Genomic DNA, 17,297 nt, shown 5'->3' with positions numbered 1-17,297 from the left:
GCATATTTACGTAATAAACTTATTCTTATAAGTGTTAAACTTAAGTATTTCGCGAAGGTGATATATCGTATTAGAAATTTTTTTTTTTTATAGTTGTATATAATTTTTTTTTTAAAACTTGCCTTAGGCCCCTAAAACCCTTCGCACGGCACTGTGCTTATGTTTTAATTAAATTGAATTAAAGCTAGAACTATGCCGGGAGAAGACTTTGTGGATTAGACGTGTGCTTGTTACCCAATAAATCAATTTAAAAATCTTAATAGAAAAAAAGTGAAGGATAGCACCAAACCAAATTTTTGTTTCAAAACTGGCATTCAAGGTTTAAAGTCACAAAAATATATTTTATTAAAAAATTAAATATATATTTATACCCTTTTAATTAATCCAAACCTTATGGTTTACAGTTAAAGGGTAGGTTTTGGAATTAGGGTTTAAAATTTTATAAAATAAAAAATAAATATTAAAAAATTAAAAATAAAAATTTAAAAACAGTTCCAAAAAGTATTTTTGAATTATAAAAATAAAATTTGAAAAAAAAAATAAAAAAATTCAAAAAAAAATTCAAAAAAAAAATTATAAAAAATTTCGAATCTGAAATTATAAAAAAAATTCTTATTTTTTTATTTTTTTATTTTTTTTTATTTTTTTTTGTTTGTTTATTTAATTTTAAGCCAAAGATATTTTATCTTTTAATGAATGTCATTTTTGTGACTTTCTCCTTTTAGTACTATTTTTAAGACAAAAACTCAAAAGATGCTATTATTGACAATTGTCCATCTTAATAACGTAAAAATCCCAATCGTAACGTAAAATGCACCAAGTAAAGTTTAAAATATTTAAATAGAAAATAAGAATAGTGTATTGATCAGTACAAGAAAAATAAAATCACGGGAAATTCCTACAAATCGAGTGTTATTAACTGTGAAAGATGACGACATGGAAGTACCTCTATTTGATCTTATTCAAAGTGGAATGTAAAATCACGGTTTAATTTGGTTAATTACGGTTTAATCAAAGGATGCATGAAAAATAATCTGAGATGAGGGAAAGAAGGGTCCCACAGAAGAAACGATCAGACAACTATTGTCCGCTTCTTATCTAAAAAAAAAAAACATGACACACGGAGTCTGAAGATCAAAGCAAAAGCCTTTCGTAGTCGTAATCGAAACGCCAAATCATTACCGTTCAACTGAAATCCAACAGCTCTCCTTCTCTCTCTCCTCTCTCTTGTACGCTATCTTCTTCTTCTTCTTCTTCTTCTTCTTCTTCTTCTCTTTCTCCAAATCTTGCGTCTTTTTTCATTTCTAGGAAACTTTTTTCAGATTACAATGGAGAAAGGCGCTGGATTCGAGGGAGACAATATGAAAAAGAAGAAGACAGTTGGTGATGGTTTTGTCGGCGGTTTTTTCCCTGTCTCTACCACCAAGATCGCGTGGAAGTCAAGGAAAAGATCAAGTACTTCTTCTCTCTCTGTCTCCTTTGTTTCTTTGTTTTCTCAGATTTTTTTTGCCTTTTCATTTTATCGTCTGAACGATTTGGGCTGTTAAAGTCATGCTTGAATACTTAGCTCTCTCTATCTGTTAACTGTTTCATCAAAGGCTTTTCTCTTTGTCTTTAGCTTTCGTTTTAGCATTAACGACTTAGATTGCAGCATCTGTGAACTCAGACAAGGCACTGGAGGCTGCTATGGAAGCCACACCAGAGAAGGATGAGTCAACAACAACAACAACAATGGAAACCGATAAATCTGGGGAACCAATGACCACCACAACGCCTCCTGTTCTGTCTGAGAAAAGAAAAGCTCTGTTTGAGCCACTCGAACCCATCACAAACTTGAACGGAAAGCGACCAACAACAGATGCTGATTCCCTCTTGCCACCGCCAGATTTCGAGTCTGCAAACTATCCTAAAGGCTGGTTGATCGGTAAGAAGAGGAAGCTGGTGAATGTTGATGTGGTTGAGAGCATGCGAAGAATCGCTGTCCAAGAAATGAACCGAAAGGTAAAAAGGAATGTTTTTTTGTTCTTTGTTGGACTATTTTGTTCTGGTTAAAAGAGGATTGTGGGACAGGATCGAGAGATAGATGGGTTAAACGAGCAGCTAGAAGAAGACTCGCGCTGCTTAGAGCATCTGCAACTCCAGCTGCTACAAGAGAGAAGCAAGAGAACAGAGATTGAAAGAGAGAACACAATGTTGAAAGAGCAAGTTGATATGCTTGTCAACATGATACACCAAGAAGACGAAGAAGAAGTAGCAGAAGAACCATAACTAGTATGTTTTCAGTTATCATATGCACGTCCCCATCTACCGGTAATAGCTCTGCTCTGTTTGTTTATTCATTTGTCCATAAGACGTAAGGAAGGAAGAAGCTTTACTACCAATCTATTTATCTGGTTAAGCTCTACTATGTTGTTTCCTCCTGTTAGAACAAATAAAGAATCAACAACATTATATGTACTCTTAAGTCTTCTCTACAAGATTTGAACCTGGCGTGTGTGTATGTGTTTGTCTAAACTTGCATCAGCAGTTGACAGAGGCAAAAAAGAATAACAAATGTAGACAGAAATGTTTTGTGTTATATATAACTGGTGTGGTGTTAAAGTGTAATCCTTGTGTCCTATGAATAAATGAAATCTACGGACCACGAATTTTCGAGAGTCCATCATATTAGCTTTCGCAAAACAAACCTGCACCAACACGAAAGAGATTTGCTTCAGATTTACATATGTCCATCCCAGCCACAGCTTCTTTTTTTCTGATTTATTCAAAACTCACTACACATAGTTCAAAAAGACACCGAAAGAAAGCTCAATTTGTGTAACCAAACTTTTGTTTTTATTATGATCACAGATCCCTTATTCAGTCAGGGTCATGGTTTTATTCTTGGTAATAATACAGACACTGTTATTCTTCTTTCTGATGGAAAACACGGAGTTGACTAAGATTACCATTGAGTGTCGCGTGATATATCCTTTTATCGCCAAGTCCCAAATCCGACAGTATCATGTTACCCTGCAAAGCAACACGAGAAGTGCAGAGCCAAGAGTGAGGAAACAAGAACAGACCAGCCACATGGCTCTAGTTTTACTGTGGTTAAGAAGCAAATACCTCACTGGCCATTAGTTTCCGGACATTGCTAGCATATAGTTTGGGATTATCTTTCTCTTCTTGTGAAGGGTAGTATACAGGTAACCGTATCACCTCCAAGTGGTTTACAAATTGACAGAGAAGGAAGAGAACGTGACGTGCCTGGATGAACAAGAAACGGTGATTTTACTTTCAAGGCCAAAACTTCCGAGACAAAAGCGAGTTTGTTGAAAAAGGAAATACTCACTCCGGATATTGTATCCCATGCTGCACTGAAACGCTCGTACGGGTATTTTAAAATAACAGGAAGAACAGGAGTTCCGGCCAAAAATGCACCTGTCTTGAATGTAAGTAAGTAGTCTCCGTTGGTGGTTGTTCCTTCTGCAGTGAGACCAAATCAAAGTTTTTTTTAAGGAAAAATGATGGCTTGGATAATATAACAGTATAATGGAGTAAAAATTGAACCTGGAAAAAGCATAATAGTTGGAGCAGATTTATTCCTATGAGCTTCTCTAACTCTCTCATTTACTGTGCCTGTAAATATAATTAAACAGCGGTTAAATACATGGTATGAAGACTATTTCCAGCAGCATTAGATATTAAGCAAGAAAATAGCTCATGAGTTTTCTAAATATCGGCTCATAAGAAACTAAAGCATACATCAGTTAAGAAGCAAAAATCACATACCAGATACACCCTTGAAATCAGGTGATTTTGCTTCTCGCTGGACATAGACGCAACCAAGGCACTTGCTGCAAAAGAAAGAACAAGTTTGAGATGATCGATACAAAGTAATAATAGAAAGAACGACATTTTGGTAATGTGATGAGCTACAAAGATTGTTTTTAAAAACTTCTATAACATCATTCACAACACAACTAACCTGATGAGGCCAACAAGAGGAAGTTTGCCCACTGATCTCTTCATAACCAAAAACAAATGCAATTGTCATTGCCAGAAAAAAAGATAAATAAAAAAATGTGAGCTTCAGAAAGTATTTTAACAGAAGTAGTACTATATATAGCATGATTCTAACAACTAACCTTGGCAACAAAACTAGGGAAAGAAGCAGACATATGATACAAAATGTCCAGGTACGAAACGTGATTAGACACAATGACCCCAGGTCTTTCAGGTTCCTCCTTATCGGTTTCCCCTTCCTGTAGGAAAAAAAAACAAAACCTTGAACCAATTACAGCAAAAAAGAGGTCCCCAGATACTATATAAATTGTACAACAACAAAAACTCCTCCTTTGAGCCAACATTGTCAGTACACTCTAGAATCCCACCAAATAAATGAATCTTCTTACAACAAAGTCCGACACTTTTAAGGTTCCCTATCCACACCTACAAGGCTACAAGTTCTTTCACACACACGTGATGAAACTTGGCTTATACCTCAAATAAGGACCATCCTAATGAATTGTACAACAACCTATACCTCAAATGTCCCCTGCCGACAAAAAAGTCTGACACTTTAAGGTTCCCTATCAACACCTACAAGCTCCTCACACACTATAAGTTAATGAAACTCAGCTTATACCTCAGAACAAATGGTTTCAGGATCCGGACGTCTCTCAGGAATCCAATAAAACCCAAACACGAAAAGCAAAACCCTCGAGAGAAACCTCCCACACCGCACGATCACACTCCGTCTCCACCCTCCCATGTGAGCATAATCTTCCTGAACAACTTCCTCTTCTTCCTCTTCTTCACGATGCGGAGACGAGAACAGAGTAAACACCCTGCATATCAAGTAATACAGAAGCAAGATCGTCATCGCCAGAACAAACCGAACGGGCACAAGCGTCACCATCGCCACCGCGAGCTTGACTTTCTCCGCCGCCGGAAAAGGACCCAACCCCATCGTGCCGTACAAGTCCGTCCTCGCGTAAGGCGCGAACTTTTTGTCGAGCTCTTCAATGGCGGCGGAGACATCGGATTCCGATTTGAGCAATGGGCGCTCCTCCTTGCTCGTCGGTGGATTCGAATTCATATTCTTTAGCTCCGATTCCATTATTTTCACCTTACCTAAAAAATCTAATCTTTTTTCATAAAAAAGGGTTTCGCAGTTTGGGAATCAGACAAGGAAGAGTGGAGGGTTCTTGTCTGATTGCGGATCTATCATTCGTAATCCCGTCTCGTTGTCTCTATAGATTGATTTCCCCGTGAAAGGTTTCAGCTTTCGCGCACACGTAGATTCGCCGTTAAAAGGGGTAAAACATGAAACCGAAAAACATTAATGGTATGATTCAGTGAGACGAGGTGTATGTTAATGTAATATACGCTCACTCATATTAACCGTTAGATGGAGAGAAACGAACGGACCACGAATCGTTAGTTAATTCAAGTTTTGTTAAAATAAAGCAAATGATTTGGTTGGATTAATCAGATGTCTTAATGAAAGTCGCTGCCTGATCGATGTTAAGCTGGATCCAACCTTAGATTAATTTAACTTTCTTTTGTGGTATGTTAATAGTTTCTTTGGAATTTTAATTAGGACTAATCGATGACCTTTATTAGGACTTTTTTACTAAGTACTACTATTCAGTATTCTGGAATTACACTTGAGTGGGCAAACACAGAGCAAACGCGAATCATGTACCAACGTGCTCTACTTAGAATAAAACCGTACGCGATCACAAGGCATGTCTCCTTTCAATTCAGATTAATCATTTTGTTTTTATCTAGTAAAGAGATTAGTAAACATTAGCAATCAAGTGGCTTAATTATAATATAGAAGTTTGCAGAGTCCAAGACATACTCATAGCTTATAGAGATAATGACATGTTAATATTAGGATAATGATTAGGAGTTGTTCGTAGTTATCTACTAAGTTTCCCTTGTATATATACTTCTCCTAATGAATGAATACACACACGCTTTCTTCATATTATTGTCATTACATGGTATCAGAGCACTAACGATCTCTTGAAACCTAAACACACTTCCGCATATTCTTTGCCGTGATTGACAGTTAATCGATCATGGATTCTACAAGCTCTACTTCTGAGACTACGTCTCCTTCTACTACCTCTACAAATCAAGTAACGCCTTACTCTCTACATCCCTCCGACAATCCAGGCGCTTTGATTACGCCGGTGATTCTTAAAGGAGATAATTATTCAGAATGGGCAACTGAATTCTGGAATTCTCTACAAGCGAAACAGAAGATTGGGTTTATTGATGGAACAGTTCAGAAACCATCTACAAATCCCGACTTGGCTCGCTGGACCGCTGTTAATTCTATGATAGTTGGATGGATGCGCACCTCCATCGATCCGCTAGTTCGTTCTACCGTGAGTCACACGCCAGATGCGATTCAACTTTGGGAGTCTCTCAAACGCAGATTTTCTATCAAAAACGGAGTCCGCAAGCATCTTATACAGGATGAGATTACTAACTGTAAGCAAAACGGACAGACCGTTCTCGACTACTATGGCCGCTTATCTAAGCTTTGGGAGGAACTACAAAGTTTTCAACCAACTCTGTCGTGTACTTGTGATGCTTCTTTAATTATCGAGAAAGAAAAGGAAGATGCTAAAGTTCACAAGTTCCTATGGACTTGACGAGTCTCGTTTCTCTTCCATTCGATCACAGATCATCGATGAGGAACCACTACCTGACTTGAATCTTGTTTACTCTAGGGTGATACGGGCTGAACAGCTTCTCCAGACCGTGCGCACTACTGAGTTAAAACAAGATCTCGTGGGATTCTCTGCTAAAACAGAGTCCCCTGTTCACACTACTTCTCCGACTGTTGCTGCTGCTAACTCATTCCGGAGCCGTGATCCAAATCGCTTTTGCACTCACTGCAACCGCAAAGGACATGAAGCTTCAGAATGCTTTCTCCTTCACGGTTATCCCGACTGGTTCAATGAACAACAACAACGCTCGGGACAATCTTCTACATCTGCTCAACGTGGTCGTGGAGGCAGTCGTGGTCGCGGACGTGGCCGAGCCAATGCCTCTCGTACCACAACAACTACAAACATGCTACCTTCGGACCAAATCACAGCACTCATCAATCTTCTACAAAACCAACAGTCTCAACTATCTACAGATAAAATGACTGGTAAAACTACTCTACATGATGTTATCATTGATACAGGGGCTTCACATCACATGACTGGTGATCTGTCCTTACTACAAGACATTCATGATATCATTCCATCCGCTGTCACGTTCCCAAACGGACAAGCCTCTCGTGCAATCAAAACTGGAACACTATACTTAAGCTCCGATTATTTTCTTACCGACGTTCTCTACGTTCCTGACTTCAACTGCACACTTATCTCAGTCTCTAAGCTTCTTAAACAAACCGGTTGCATCGCGATTTTCACTGATACACTTTGTTTCTTGCAGGACCGTTTTACGAGGACTCTGATTGGAGCCGGTGAAGTGCGAGAGGGTGTGTATTATTTCTCGGGGGTGACAGTGGCACGGGCAAACAAGACTGGACAGACTAGGACACCAGCTTCTTCAGTTTTGTGGCACCGACGACTTGGACATCCTTCTGCTAAAGTGTTATCTTCCTTAGACGATTTTCAGTTTGATTTTCAACACACACACTCGTGTGATGTATGTTTTCGTGCTAAACAAACACGTGAAGTTTTTTATGAGAGTTTTAATAAAGCGTCTGCACCCTTTGCTTTAGTTCATTGTGATGTTTGGGGTCCTTATCGGACACCTTCGTCTTGTGGAGCAGTTTACTTTCTAACAATAGTTGACGACTACTCTAGAGCCGTTTGGATTCATCTGATGCTAGAAAAATCTGAAGTTGCAACATTACTCAAGAACTTCTGCTCCATGACCGTGAGACAATTTAGACTTCCAGTGCAGACTTTCCGCACAGACAATGGATCTGAGTTCATGACTCTCAAACAATACTTTCGGCAACAGGGTATTTTACATCAGACATCATGCGTTGACACTCCTCAACAGAATGGTCGCGTGGAGCGCAAACATCGCCATCTCTTAAATGTCGCTAGAGCTTGTCTGTTTCAAGCAAACCTTCCTACTACGTTTTGGGGCGAAAGCGTTCTAACAGCTGCACACTTGATTAATAGAACCCCAACTCCAGTACTAAATGGCAAGACACCTTACGAGGTACTACATGGTTCTCCTCCCTCGTTTGGTTCTCTGCGAGTGTTTGGTTGTTTGTGTTACGCGCACCGACGCCATCGCGACAAAGACAAGTTTGGGGACCGCAGCCGCAAGTGCCTGTTTGTAGGGTATCCATACGGCAAGAAAGCCTGGAATCTCTACGATATTGAAGCCAATGAATTCTTTACAAGTCGTGATGTTATCTTTTGCGAAGACACGTTTCCTGGTCTACCACACGATACGGATCACATCTATCAACCTGACTTTGCTCACGATGATTACGTATCAGTTAGCTCTCTTCCTTTAATCCCGACCGTGTTGCCTTCTCCGCCTACAAACAATGACACTACTACCATTACACAACCAGAGACAATTCCGCCTCTGGAAACTCATACTACTACTCCTCTACCCTCTGCAGTCATTGAACCAACAACATCACCTTCTACTCCTACAGTTACTACTCCTGCGACTCTACCCTCTACTACTCCTGCGACTCTACCCTCTACTACTCCAACCACATCACTTCCACCTCCACCAACCCAACTACTAAACAAAGAACCTCCTGAACCGACATCTCCAGGTCTACCTGAACTGCTAGGTCGTGGCCATCGCGTTCGAGAACCTTCCGTGCTGCTCAAGAATTACGTCACACACTCTGCTCACGCGAATAATACACTCCTCTCTAACTCTTCTGGCTCAAGTCATAGTCCTTCTACTACGGTCTCAGGTAACACTATGTATCCTATCTCTCGATATTTGTCTGACGCCTCTTACTCTCCAAACCACAAAGCTTTTTTAGCAGCTTTAATCACAGAAGATGAACCAAAGTCCTATAAAGAGGCAGTCACTCAAAATATATGGAGAGACTCTATGACTGATGAACACGACGCTCACGTTCTCAATGGAACTTGGGACGTCACTACATTACCACCAGGCAAGAAGGTCATCTACAGTCAATGGATATACAAAAACAAATACCTAGCAAATGGCAAGCTGGGGCGTCGCAAGTCTCGCCTGGTTGCTTGTGGCAATCGTCAAAAACAGGGCATCGACTACAAAGACACGTTTGCTCCTGTTACTAAGCCTACTTCTGTTCGTCTTCTACTTCAGATTGCTGCTATTAAACAATGGGAGGTACACCAGATGGACGTACATAATGCATTTCTACATGGAGACTTGGAAGAGGAGGTCTATATGAAACTTCCACAAGGCTTTGAAGATCCTGATCCGACTAAAGTGGCTCGACTCAGAAAATCAATATACGGTCTCAAGCAAGCTCCTCGTTGCTGGTTCTCGAAACTCACTACTGCTCTCAAGTCTTACGGCTTTGTTCAAAGTCGAGCCGACTACTCTCACTTTGCTTACATTCGTGGTTCTACTCATCTTCACATTCTTGTTTACGTCGACGACTTTATCATCGCCAGTAACGACCTTTCTACTCTTCAGAAATTCAAAAATTACCTTGGAAAATGCTTTCACATGAAGGATCTTGGTAAACTGAAATATTTCTTGGGCGTTGAGGTGGCTCGCAGCAAAGAAGGAATCTTTCTGTCACAACGCAAATATGCTCTCGACATCATCACAGAAATGGGATTGCTTGGTTCAAAGCCTTCATCTGTCCCTATTGAACCGAACCATAAACTGGCTCTCGTGGATGGCCCTCCACTACCGTCACCTGAAGCGTATCGAAGACTGGTTGGGCGGATTATTTATCTCACTTTTACTCGTCCAGAATTAAGCTACGCAGTACAGATCAATTGGTGACAACTCATCCTGGAGGAGTGTTGTTAAAGGGTGAGGACCTGGGTTCGAGTCTCACCAACAACCTAATTATGGAGTCAGAGAGAACTCATAATTGAGGGGTTGGGGTCGGTGCGCTGCAGCGCTGTGAACCTAGGTTCCTAGTGAGAGGATGGGTTGTCACACATTCTTACTCAGTTTATGAAAGCTCCTCGACAAGGCCATTTTGATGCTGCTCTGCGTGTGGTTCGCTACCTCAAAGGCACTCCGTCTCAAGGAATCCTCCTACGCGCCGATTCTTCTCTTCAAGTTAACGCGTTTTGCGACTCTGATTGGCAAGCATGTCCGCTAACTCGGCGCTCTCTAAGTGCTTACGTCATATTACTTGGAAACTCTCCTATCTCCTGGAAGACTAAGAAACAAAACATAGTCTCCGTCTCTTCTGCTGAGGCAGAGTATCGCTCCATGGCATATGCTCTGCGCGAACTCAAATGGATCAAGCAGTTGCTTCATGCGTTTGGTGTCACACATCGTCAGCCTATGAAGCTCTTTTGTGATAGTAAATCAGCCATCTACATTGCAGCAAATCCTGTCTTCCATGAGCGTACAAAACACATTGAAGGTGACTGTCATCAAGTAAGAGATGCTGTACAGGAGAAGCTCATCACCACTGAACATATTAAGACTACAGAGCAACCAGCTGATCTTCTAACCAAGGCGTTACTTCCCTCTACATTTCAGTACTTGTTGTTCAAGCTGGGGATTCAAGACATTTCTCCTCCAACTTGAGGGGGGGTATAGAGATAATGACATGTTAATATTAGGATAATGATTAGGAGTTGTTCGTAGTTATCTACTAAGTTTCCCTTGTATATATAGTTCTCCTAATGAATGAATACACACACGCTTTCTTCATATTATTGTCATTACATAGCTATTCAGCCTCCAGGCTCCGTCAATAGTTACTATCACTACAATTAGATTCCCTTTCGCAGTGAGGTTGAGTGGTCTTTTCTTCTGTTTTTTTAAATTTGTTTAGTACCAATCAGAAGCGTATGTTACGATGAAAACAACGCATGCATTCATTGTCATATCAGTTGGCAATGACCTTAATTAGTGTTTATAGTATAGTTTTCATTATGAAAACAATGTTTTACCAAGTTTACAAAAAAAAACAATGTTCTACCATGACCGACTTACTAGCGCGAACAAAGGGTGTGACGACCTGGGAATCAGTAGACCTACACTTAACACCTTTAACTAAGGTTTTTGTATTTTTTTGAAATGGAGTATAAAATAAGATTATTTAGGTAAACAATTTAAAGAATTGATTTACTATAGGGAGTAAATAAAAGCTGGTCGAAACACACATAATAATCTTGGATCGACTGAGGGTGTCATAGCCTCACATTCTGTATATAAGAATATGGATGGTTGGTGGATAAGTTATTATTAACATTAAGGTCAAAACATTGAGAATATGAAAATCCTCAGCTTGCACTAGCTAGCGGCCAACATTGTAGGAGCTAACAAAAGTAGCACCACCACCCATACACTGTAAAAAAAAATTGGTGATAGTTAGGTAATAAAATAGCAGTAATTCACGTGAATCCCCAATAATTTTCTCATGCACAAAGTGGGGTCCTAACTCTCTTTTTATTTTTGGTCCTTTGCCACTTCTCGCCAGCCCTCCCTCTTTTGTTCTCTTCACTACCTCCAAACTTCCCAAGAATCTCTCTGTTCCTGCTCCTCTCTCTCTCCTCTTATTTTCTCTCTGCAAAGAGAGAATCCTCCTTTACGAAATGTCGAAGAAAGCAACTTTTCTGCCATTGAATCTCTCACTTTCTCCTTTCCTTCTTCTTCTTCTTTATCTTCTTACGTTGTCTGCTGTAGTTGTTCATGGCGTCCAAGAGAAAAAGATTCTCAGTGTACACAACAACATTTGGTCTCTCACCAAATCAAACGAACCTTCCAGTTCATGTCTCTCTCACAATCTTGGTGAGTTTTTTTTTTGTTTCCGTCTCGAACGTTCACCAACCATAGAGAAAGATATATAGATATACACTGTTTCTTTGCTTTAAGTTTAATATTATTAATGGCGTGATTTATGGGTTTAGCTTAGCAAAAGCCTAAAACTTTGTTTAAAACATTTAACTAAAGTCATTACTTTTGTAGCTCCCTTTTGTAACTAATACTATATGCTATAGCTGTTTTTCTAAAGCTTTTACAAAGTATTTATGGAATCTTGAGATTCTTTCCTCCAACTCATCTAACATAACTGTTTGTTTCTTTTGCTTCTGTTGCCTCCTGAAACTCTGTTTCTATATCCTCTTGTTGACTCTTTACTCTCTTTACTCTCTTTACGTTAGTATTTATAGAAGAAACTGATGGTTTTGTATTGAGAACTTAGCAAAAGGAAGAGAATCATCATCCACTACACTGGGGATGAAACATAGGGGTCTTTGCTCAGGAAAGACTATAGATTGGGGTAAGAAACTGAGAAGAGCCTTAACTCTTGACAACCTTCGAGTCCAATCACTTCAACTCAGAATCAAATCCATGAGCTCAACCACAACAGACTCCATTTCAGAAACTCAGCTTCCACTAACCTCAGGGGTGAAACTTGAGACACTGAACTACATCATCACAGTTGAACTAGGAGGTAAAAACATGACTTTGATAGTTGACACTGGGAGTGACTTGACTTGGGTCCAATGCCAGCCTTGCAAGTCATGTTACAACCAACAAGGTCCTTTGTATGACCCATCAGTCTCATCTTCCTACAAGACAGTTCTCTGCAACTCATCCACTTGTCAAGACCTTGTAGCAGCTACCAGTAACCTGGACCGTTGTGGAGGCAGCAATGGTGTTGAAAAGACAACTTGTGACTATGTAGTCAGCTATGGGGATGGATCATACACTCGAGGAGACTTGGGAAGCGAGAGTATCCAGTTAGGCGACACGAAAGTGGAAAACTTTGTCTTTGGTTGTGGCAGAAGCAACAAAGGTCTGTTTGGAGGAGCTTCTGGTCTAATGGGTTTAGGAAGAAGCTCAGTTTCTTTAGTCTATCAAACCATGAAAACTTTCAACGGAGTTTTCTCATACTGCTTACCTTCTCTAGAAGATGGAGCTTCTGGCTCATTGTCTTTCGGTGACTACAAGAACTCAACTTCAGTCTCCTACACTCCTTTAGTACAAAACCCTCAGCTTCGTTCCTTTTACATTCTGAACCTCACCGGTGCCACCATTGGTGGTGTGGAGCTTGAATCTCCAAGCTTTGGTAGAGGGATTATAATTGATTCAGGAACGGTTATCACTAGACTACCACCTTCTATTTACAAAGCTGTGAAGACAGAGTTTCTGAAACAGTTTACTGGGTTTTCTTCAGCTCCTGGCTATTCAATCTTAGACACTTGCTTTAACCTCACAAGCTATGAAGATGTAAGCATTCCCACTATCAAAATGATCTTCCAAGGTGACGCTGTGCTTGAAGTGGATGTCACTGGTGTGTTCTACTATGTCAATCCTGACGCATCTCTAGTCTGCTTGGCCTTTGCAAGTCTGTCATATGAAAATGAAGTCGGTATCATCGGAAACTACCAGCAGAAAAACCAGAGAGTAATATATGATACCAAACAAGAGAAGCTTGGCATTGCAGGAGAAAACTGCAGTATCTGATGACTGTGTGCTCCCTTCATATCATGAAAGCCAATCATCTCTTTTGGCAAAGCCAGTTTGAATTCTTCAACTAGTCAGTCATATATATATGTGTGTCTGTATTGGTATAGCAACTGTAAGAAACAATGCTCTTATAAGAAAAATTATCTAAAACAGATGAACATACAATGAACAAACAAATACATCTAAGAGAATCCACTTGGTAGGTTTGTCTTTGAATCTGGATCAAGCTTCATTACTTAAGAGAGCAGTCATCTCTATCTTGTCAGTTTCTACCACATCTTCACTTCTTCTGTGCATTAACATATCAGCCGGAAGAATAGTTGAGCTGGGATCAACGTTTGGTATCAAAAAGACCAAACCAATTGGAACTACCCTCAATAAACTCCTGATCACAATAACCAACCAGAGATTATCAAACTGAGTACGTGTCACTTTCAAGGCGTGTAGCAATACTCCTCCACCCCATGAGGACAACAGGTGTCCTACATGTTCAATAGACATGAGCAGAGCAAAGAATGTGCCTTCCATACCAGCAGGGCAGAGCTTGGAGCTAAGGACAAGTAAGGGTAGCCACTTGATTCTACTGATCATGTGAGAAACAAACTCATCTACCACAATGAAGAAGTAATCAGGAACACCTAGCTTCAGATTTATCCGCAGCACCAGGATCAAGTCCAGAAACCCTGACAGGACAGATAGGGAAAGTGCCCAGAAAACTACATTCCTGAAAGGGAAGTTCTTCAGAAAGTTCTGATAAAGAAGTATCCCCACGAGTGAGCCGATTGCACCGAAAGACATAATGGATCCAACTGCTTCCTAAGGAAAACAAAATAACAACATTAAGGCACAGACATTAACTAAGAGATGAGAGCTCCATGAACAAAGTCAAAGCACCTTAGAGAAGGAAGGCCCATCCTTTGAATCAGTGTACCAATAGAACATGCCTTCATGAATGTGCAAGCTCACTGCAGCTGACAACAACATGAACAAGCATGGGCGCCACACCTCCCCATACTGAAAGGTTTTCCATATTGCACTTCCGGCATCTATAAACTTCTCATTCACCTGAACACAAAGTTAGTCTATTTAAGTAAACAAACATGAAGCAACCACACCTTTGGTCTATAAGGATAGCAAAAAAAACGTACATGCTTGCCACCTGGACTACGAGAAGGAGATTCTTTCAAAATCAACCCAACCACAACAATCAATCCTGCAGTCATACCGAGTAAACCATACACACCCTGCCAAGGAACAGAACGAAATGGGTGAACAACACTTAAAAAAATTGAGATTCTTAAAAGAGAGCTTTCAAGAGCCTACCTTGGACCCAAACAAGTGAACCAAAACGCCACTAAGGGAGAAACCAACCAAGGATCCAATAGACGAACTCATACCACACAGACTCTGCATATCTGCAGCAAGCGTAGGATGGCTTATACTAAGCTGTGTTACACAAGCATCAATAGTCACATCAGCTATAGCAACTCCAGCACTTCCCGCCACAAGACAGGACAACGCCAGTCCAAGCTGCAGATTCTTGTGCAGAGATAACACCATCATAGACACCATACTAAGAACACCTACCAAGTAAAAAAAAGATGACACTTTCCTTTATTAGTAACCAAAGAAACAACCTTTAAGCTAAGAACACCTTTCAAACAAAGATGTAACCTTTCCTTTATTAGTAACCAAAGAAACTAACTTTTGAGCTTAGTCAGTGACATCTTACCAGCGAATATGAAATAAGGTCGTCTCCTGTAACCAAGAACCGGTACAACATCGGTCAACAGACCCCAAACCGGTTTAATGATCCAAGGAACCTGAATCAAACCAACGTAGACCTGAGCTTCAGAAGGCTGTATCATCTGCTCGTCTTTGAAGTAGTACTGCGTGCTGACTTTGCTGAGACCTTTGCCCAGCCCTTGGCTTACGCCGTAGACGACGATCACGCCGAAGAAGAAGCTCCAGTGAAGCTCTTCGACGAGCATTCTTAGCCACCGTATAGGTCTTTTCAACATTAGATCTAAGATCATTCCTCCTTGGTTACTTCGCCTCGAAACGGCGTCGTGCTCTGTTTCCTCTGATCGGTTCGCCATTGATACGAGCTGGCGATCTGAGTAGATGGACCAGTGTTGTTATATAGAAGCTTTGGGAGTTCAACGATCGGAATCGTACTTTGTCTTCCCTCCCTGAGAAGTGAGAACCGTCCGTTGACGGCGTTGAGTATCCTTCCGTTAGTTGACTGTTACGTATGACTTTGAAGTTTGGTCAGCCAAGTTCATAGCGCAAATGCAATGAGCCATGCTCTAATGGTAAATAAAATATAGGCTCATTTAGGTGAATATACAAAAAGTAGACAGTAATTAGATAATCATGCAGATTTCAAAAGTATTTGCGAATATGGTTATTTGTTGAGGCTGTAGTGACTTTTCTATCCCGTACGTTTGAGCCGAAGAGCTATTCTCTCTGTAAATCAAATTTACATAATTTTTGAGGTAAAAGAAATGTTAGAAACCAAATCAACGGATAGATTGTGTTGATATTTTGTAAAGGGAAATAACTCAATTTTTTTTACTACGGGCCTAATATATGTGTGTTGAATCCGGTATCATGGTACGAAATTTACCATGTATAATAATACTATTATCAGATTTCAACCAAAAGAAACAAGTATCATCACTAAAATTCAGCATAAAACACAAGGATCCAAGGAAAAGTTTCAATCTTCCAACAAAAAAGCTATAAACTTTATAGATGAGAACCTGACAAGTAAAACCAGTCAGAATTTGGATTTCATGTTCGTTTTATGGGAACACGACAACCGCAACGGTGAAGACGGAGGGAGGTAAACGGAAACACAACGATGATGGCAGTGGAGGCAGAGGTGCATGAGACTTATGGTATCACGACAGTGATGAGGAAGTCTTACCACAAGGATGGAATCTGTCGACATCTAATTATTGAAATTGCAGGCTCTTGATATTCAGGAAGAAGGAGATGATTTAGATGTCTAAGGATATTTTATGGAAAAACCTAAAGATTATTTATTATTGGCCTTTATTATTTAGCTGCCTTCCATTTTATAGGGATGTATTTGGGATTTACAAAAAAATGTACAGTGGATTTCCATATACCTAATTAAAATACTTTTTTAGGTTATGTAGTGCAAATTCCCTAAAATATAATCGGTAAAGTTTATTTAGGCAAATCCAAACTATGCGAGATAAAATATTTATTTTCAGATATGAATGAACAAAATATTCAATCACACAGATAGTTTTTTACCTGTCACTACCAAATTAATTCAGAGGCTGAATAGTTGGTAAAATTGTACTCTCTAATTGACAAAACTTTACCATAACGGTTGACAATTCCTTCCACATGCAACAAGATTTGGGGGCAGGTAGTAGTCACATTAAATTTAACAAAATGTGACTTTTGTCCATACTAAATATTAAGAAAACAGATAATAGTTTGGGAGTTATGAAATTTATTATATACGATCATTCATGTTCTATATTCAAAAAAAAAATCATTCATATTCTAAGTACAATAGTTTTGTCCCATGATAAAATTCTATAATATATTTGTGTGTGTTTTTGCATGAGATGTTATTCTCAAAAGTGTTACATTTATTTTTACTAATGACAAGAATATACATGACTATATTTGTGTTAAAG

General features: G+C 39.7%; 4 protein-coding genes across 9 annotated transcripts; 2 read left to right on the top strand and 2 right to left on the bottom strand.

The window, feature by feature from the left end:
• The first annotated feature begins 1,059 nt into the window (after positions 1-1,059).
• On the top strand, positions 1,060-2,500 carry LOC103832442 (protein HEADING DATE REPRESSOR 1). Of its 4 annotated transcripts, none has more exons than XM_018653291.2 (4): positions 1,060-1,229; positions 1,323-1,455; positions 1,667-2,001; positions 2,071-2,500. In XM_018653291.2, the coding sequence occupies exons 2-4, from the start codon at positions 1,329-1,331 to the stop codon at positions 2,266-2,268; spliced, it is 660 nt and encodes a 219-aa protein (XP_018508807.1). In that variant the 5' UTR covers positions 1,060-1,229; positions 1,323-1,328; the 3' UTR covers positions 2,269-2,500. The 4 variants fall into 4 exon arrangements, with proteins under 4 accessions (XP_018508807.1, XP_009106700.1, XP_018508808.1 ...); XM_009108452.3 differs by having other exon boundaries at positions 1,061-1,229; positions 1,652-2,001; XM_018653292.2 differs by having other exon boundaries at positions 1,072-1,455; positions 1,652-1,924; positions 2,071-2,177.
• LOC103832443 (lysophospholipid acyltransferase LPEAT1) lies at positions 2,495-5,335 on the bottom strand. 2 transcript variants are annotated; one of them, XM_009108454.3, is made up of 9 exons: positions 4,631-5,335; positions 4,131-4,247; positions 3,971-4,008; positions 3,775-3,839; positions 3,553-3,621; positions 3,335-3,468; positions 3,109-3,249; positions 2,949-3,012; positions 2,495-2,687 (listed from the first exon to the last, which is right to left on the bottom strand). In XM_009108454.3, exons 1-9 carry the CDS (start codon positions 5,102-5,104, stop codon positions 2,668-2,670), a joined length of 1,122 nt encoding a protein of 373 aa, XP_009106702.1. In that variant the 5' UTR covers positions 5,105-5,335; the 3' UTR covers positions 2,495-2,667. The 2 variants fall into 2 exon arrangements, with proteins under 2 accessions (XP_009106702.1, XP_009106701.1); XM_009108453.3 differs by lacking the exon at positions 2,495-2,687 and having other exon boundaries at positions 2,689-3,012.
• A 6,265-nt stretch (positions 5,336-11,600) lies between these two features.
• LOC103832439 (aspartyl protease family protein At5g10770) lies at positions 11,601-13,766 on the top strand. The gene is made up of 2 exons (XM_009108446.3): positions 11,601-11,931; positions 12,344-13,766. The coding sequence occupies exons 1-2, from the start codon at positions 11,736-11,738 to the stop codon at positions 13,609-13,611; spliced, it is 1,464 nt and encodes a 487-aa protein (XP_009106694.1). The 5' UTR covers positions 11,601-11,735; the 3' UTR covers positions 13,612-13,766.
• On the bottom strand, positions 13,726-16,622 carry LOC103832440 (probable folate-biopterin transporter 3). 2 transcript variants are annotated; one of them, XM_009108449.3, is made up of 6 exons: positions 16,380-16,622; positions 15,347-15,923; positions 14,938-15,197; positions 14,763-14,858; positions 14,509-14,679; positions 13,726-14,430 (listed from the first exon to the last, which is right to left on the bottom strand). In XM_009108449.3, exons 2-6 carry the CDS (start codon positions 15,711-15,713, stop codon positions 13,837-13,839), a joined length of 1,488 nt encoding a protein of 495 aa, XP_009106697.1. In that variant the 5' UTR covers positions 15,714-15,923; positions 16,380-16,622; the 3' UTR covers positions 13,726-13,836. The 2 variants fall into 2 exon arrangements, with proteins under 2 accessions (XP_009106697.1, XP_009106698.1); XM_009108450.3 differs by having other exon boundaries at positions 15,347-15,859.
• Positions 16,623-17,297: the final 675 nt, after the last annotated feature.

This window comes from Brassica rapa, chromosome A07, assembly GCF_000309985.2.
Source record: "Brassica rapa cultivar Chiifu-401-42 chromosome A07, CAAS_Brap_v3.01, whole genome shotgun sequence".
NCBI classification, from domain to species: Eukaryota; Viridiplantae; Streptophyta; class Magnoliopsida; order Brassicales; family Brassicaceae; genus Brassica; species Brassica rapa.
This window is presented reverse-complemented; position numbering and strand designations above follow the sequence as displayed.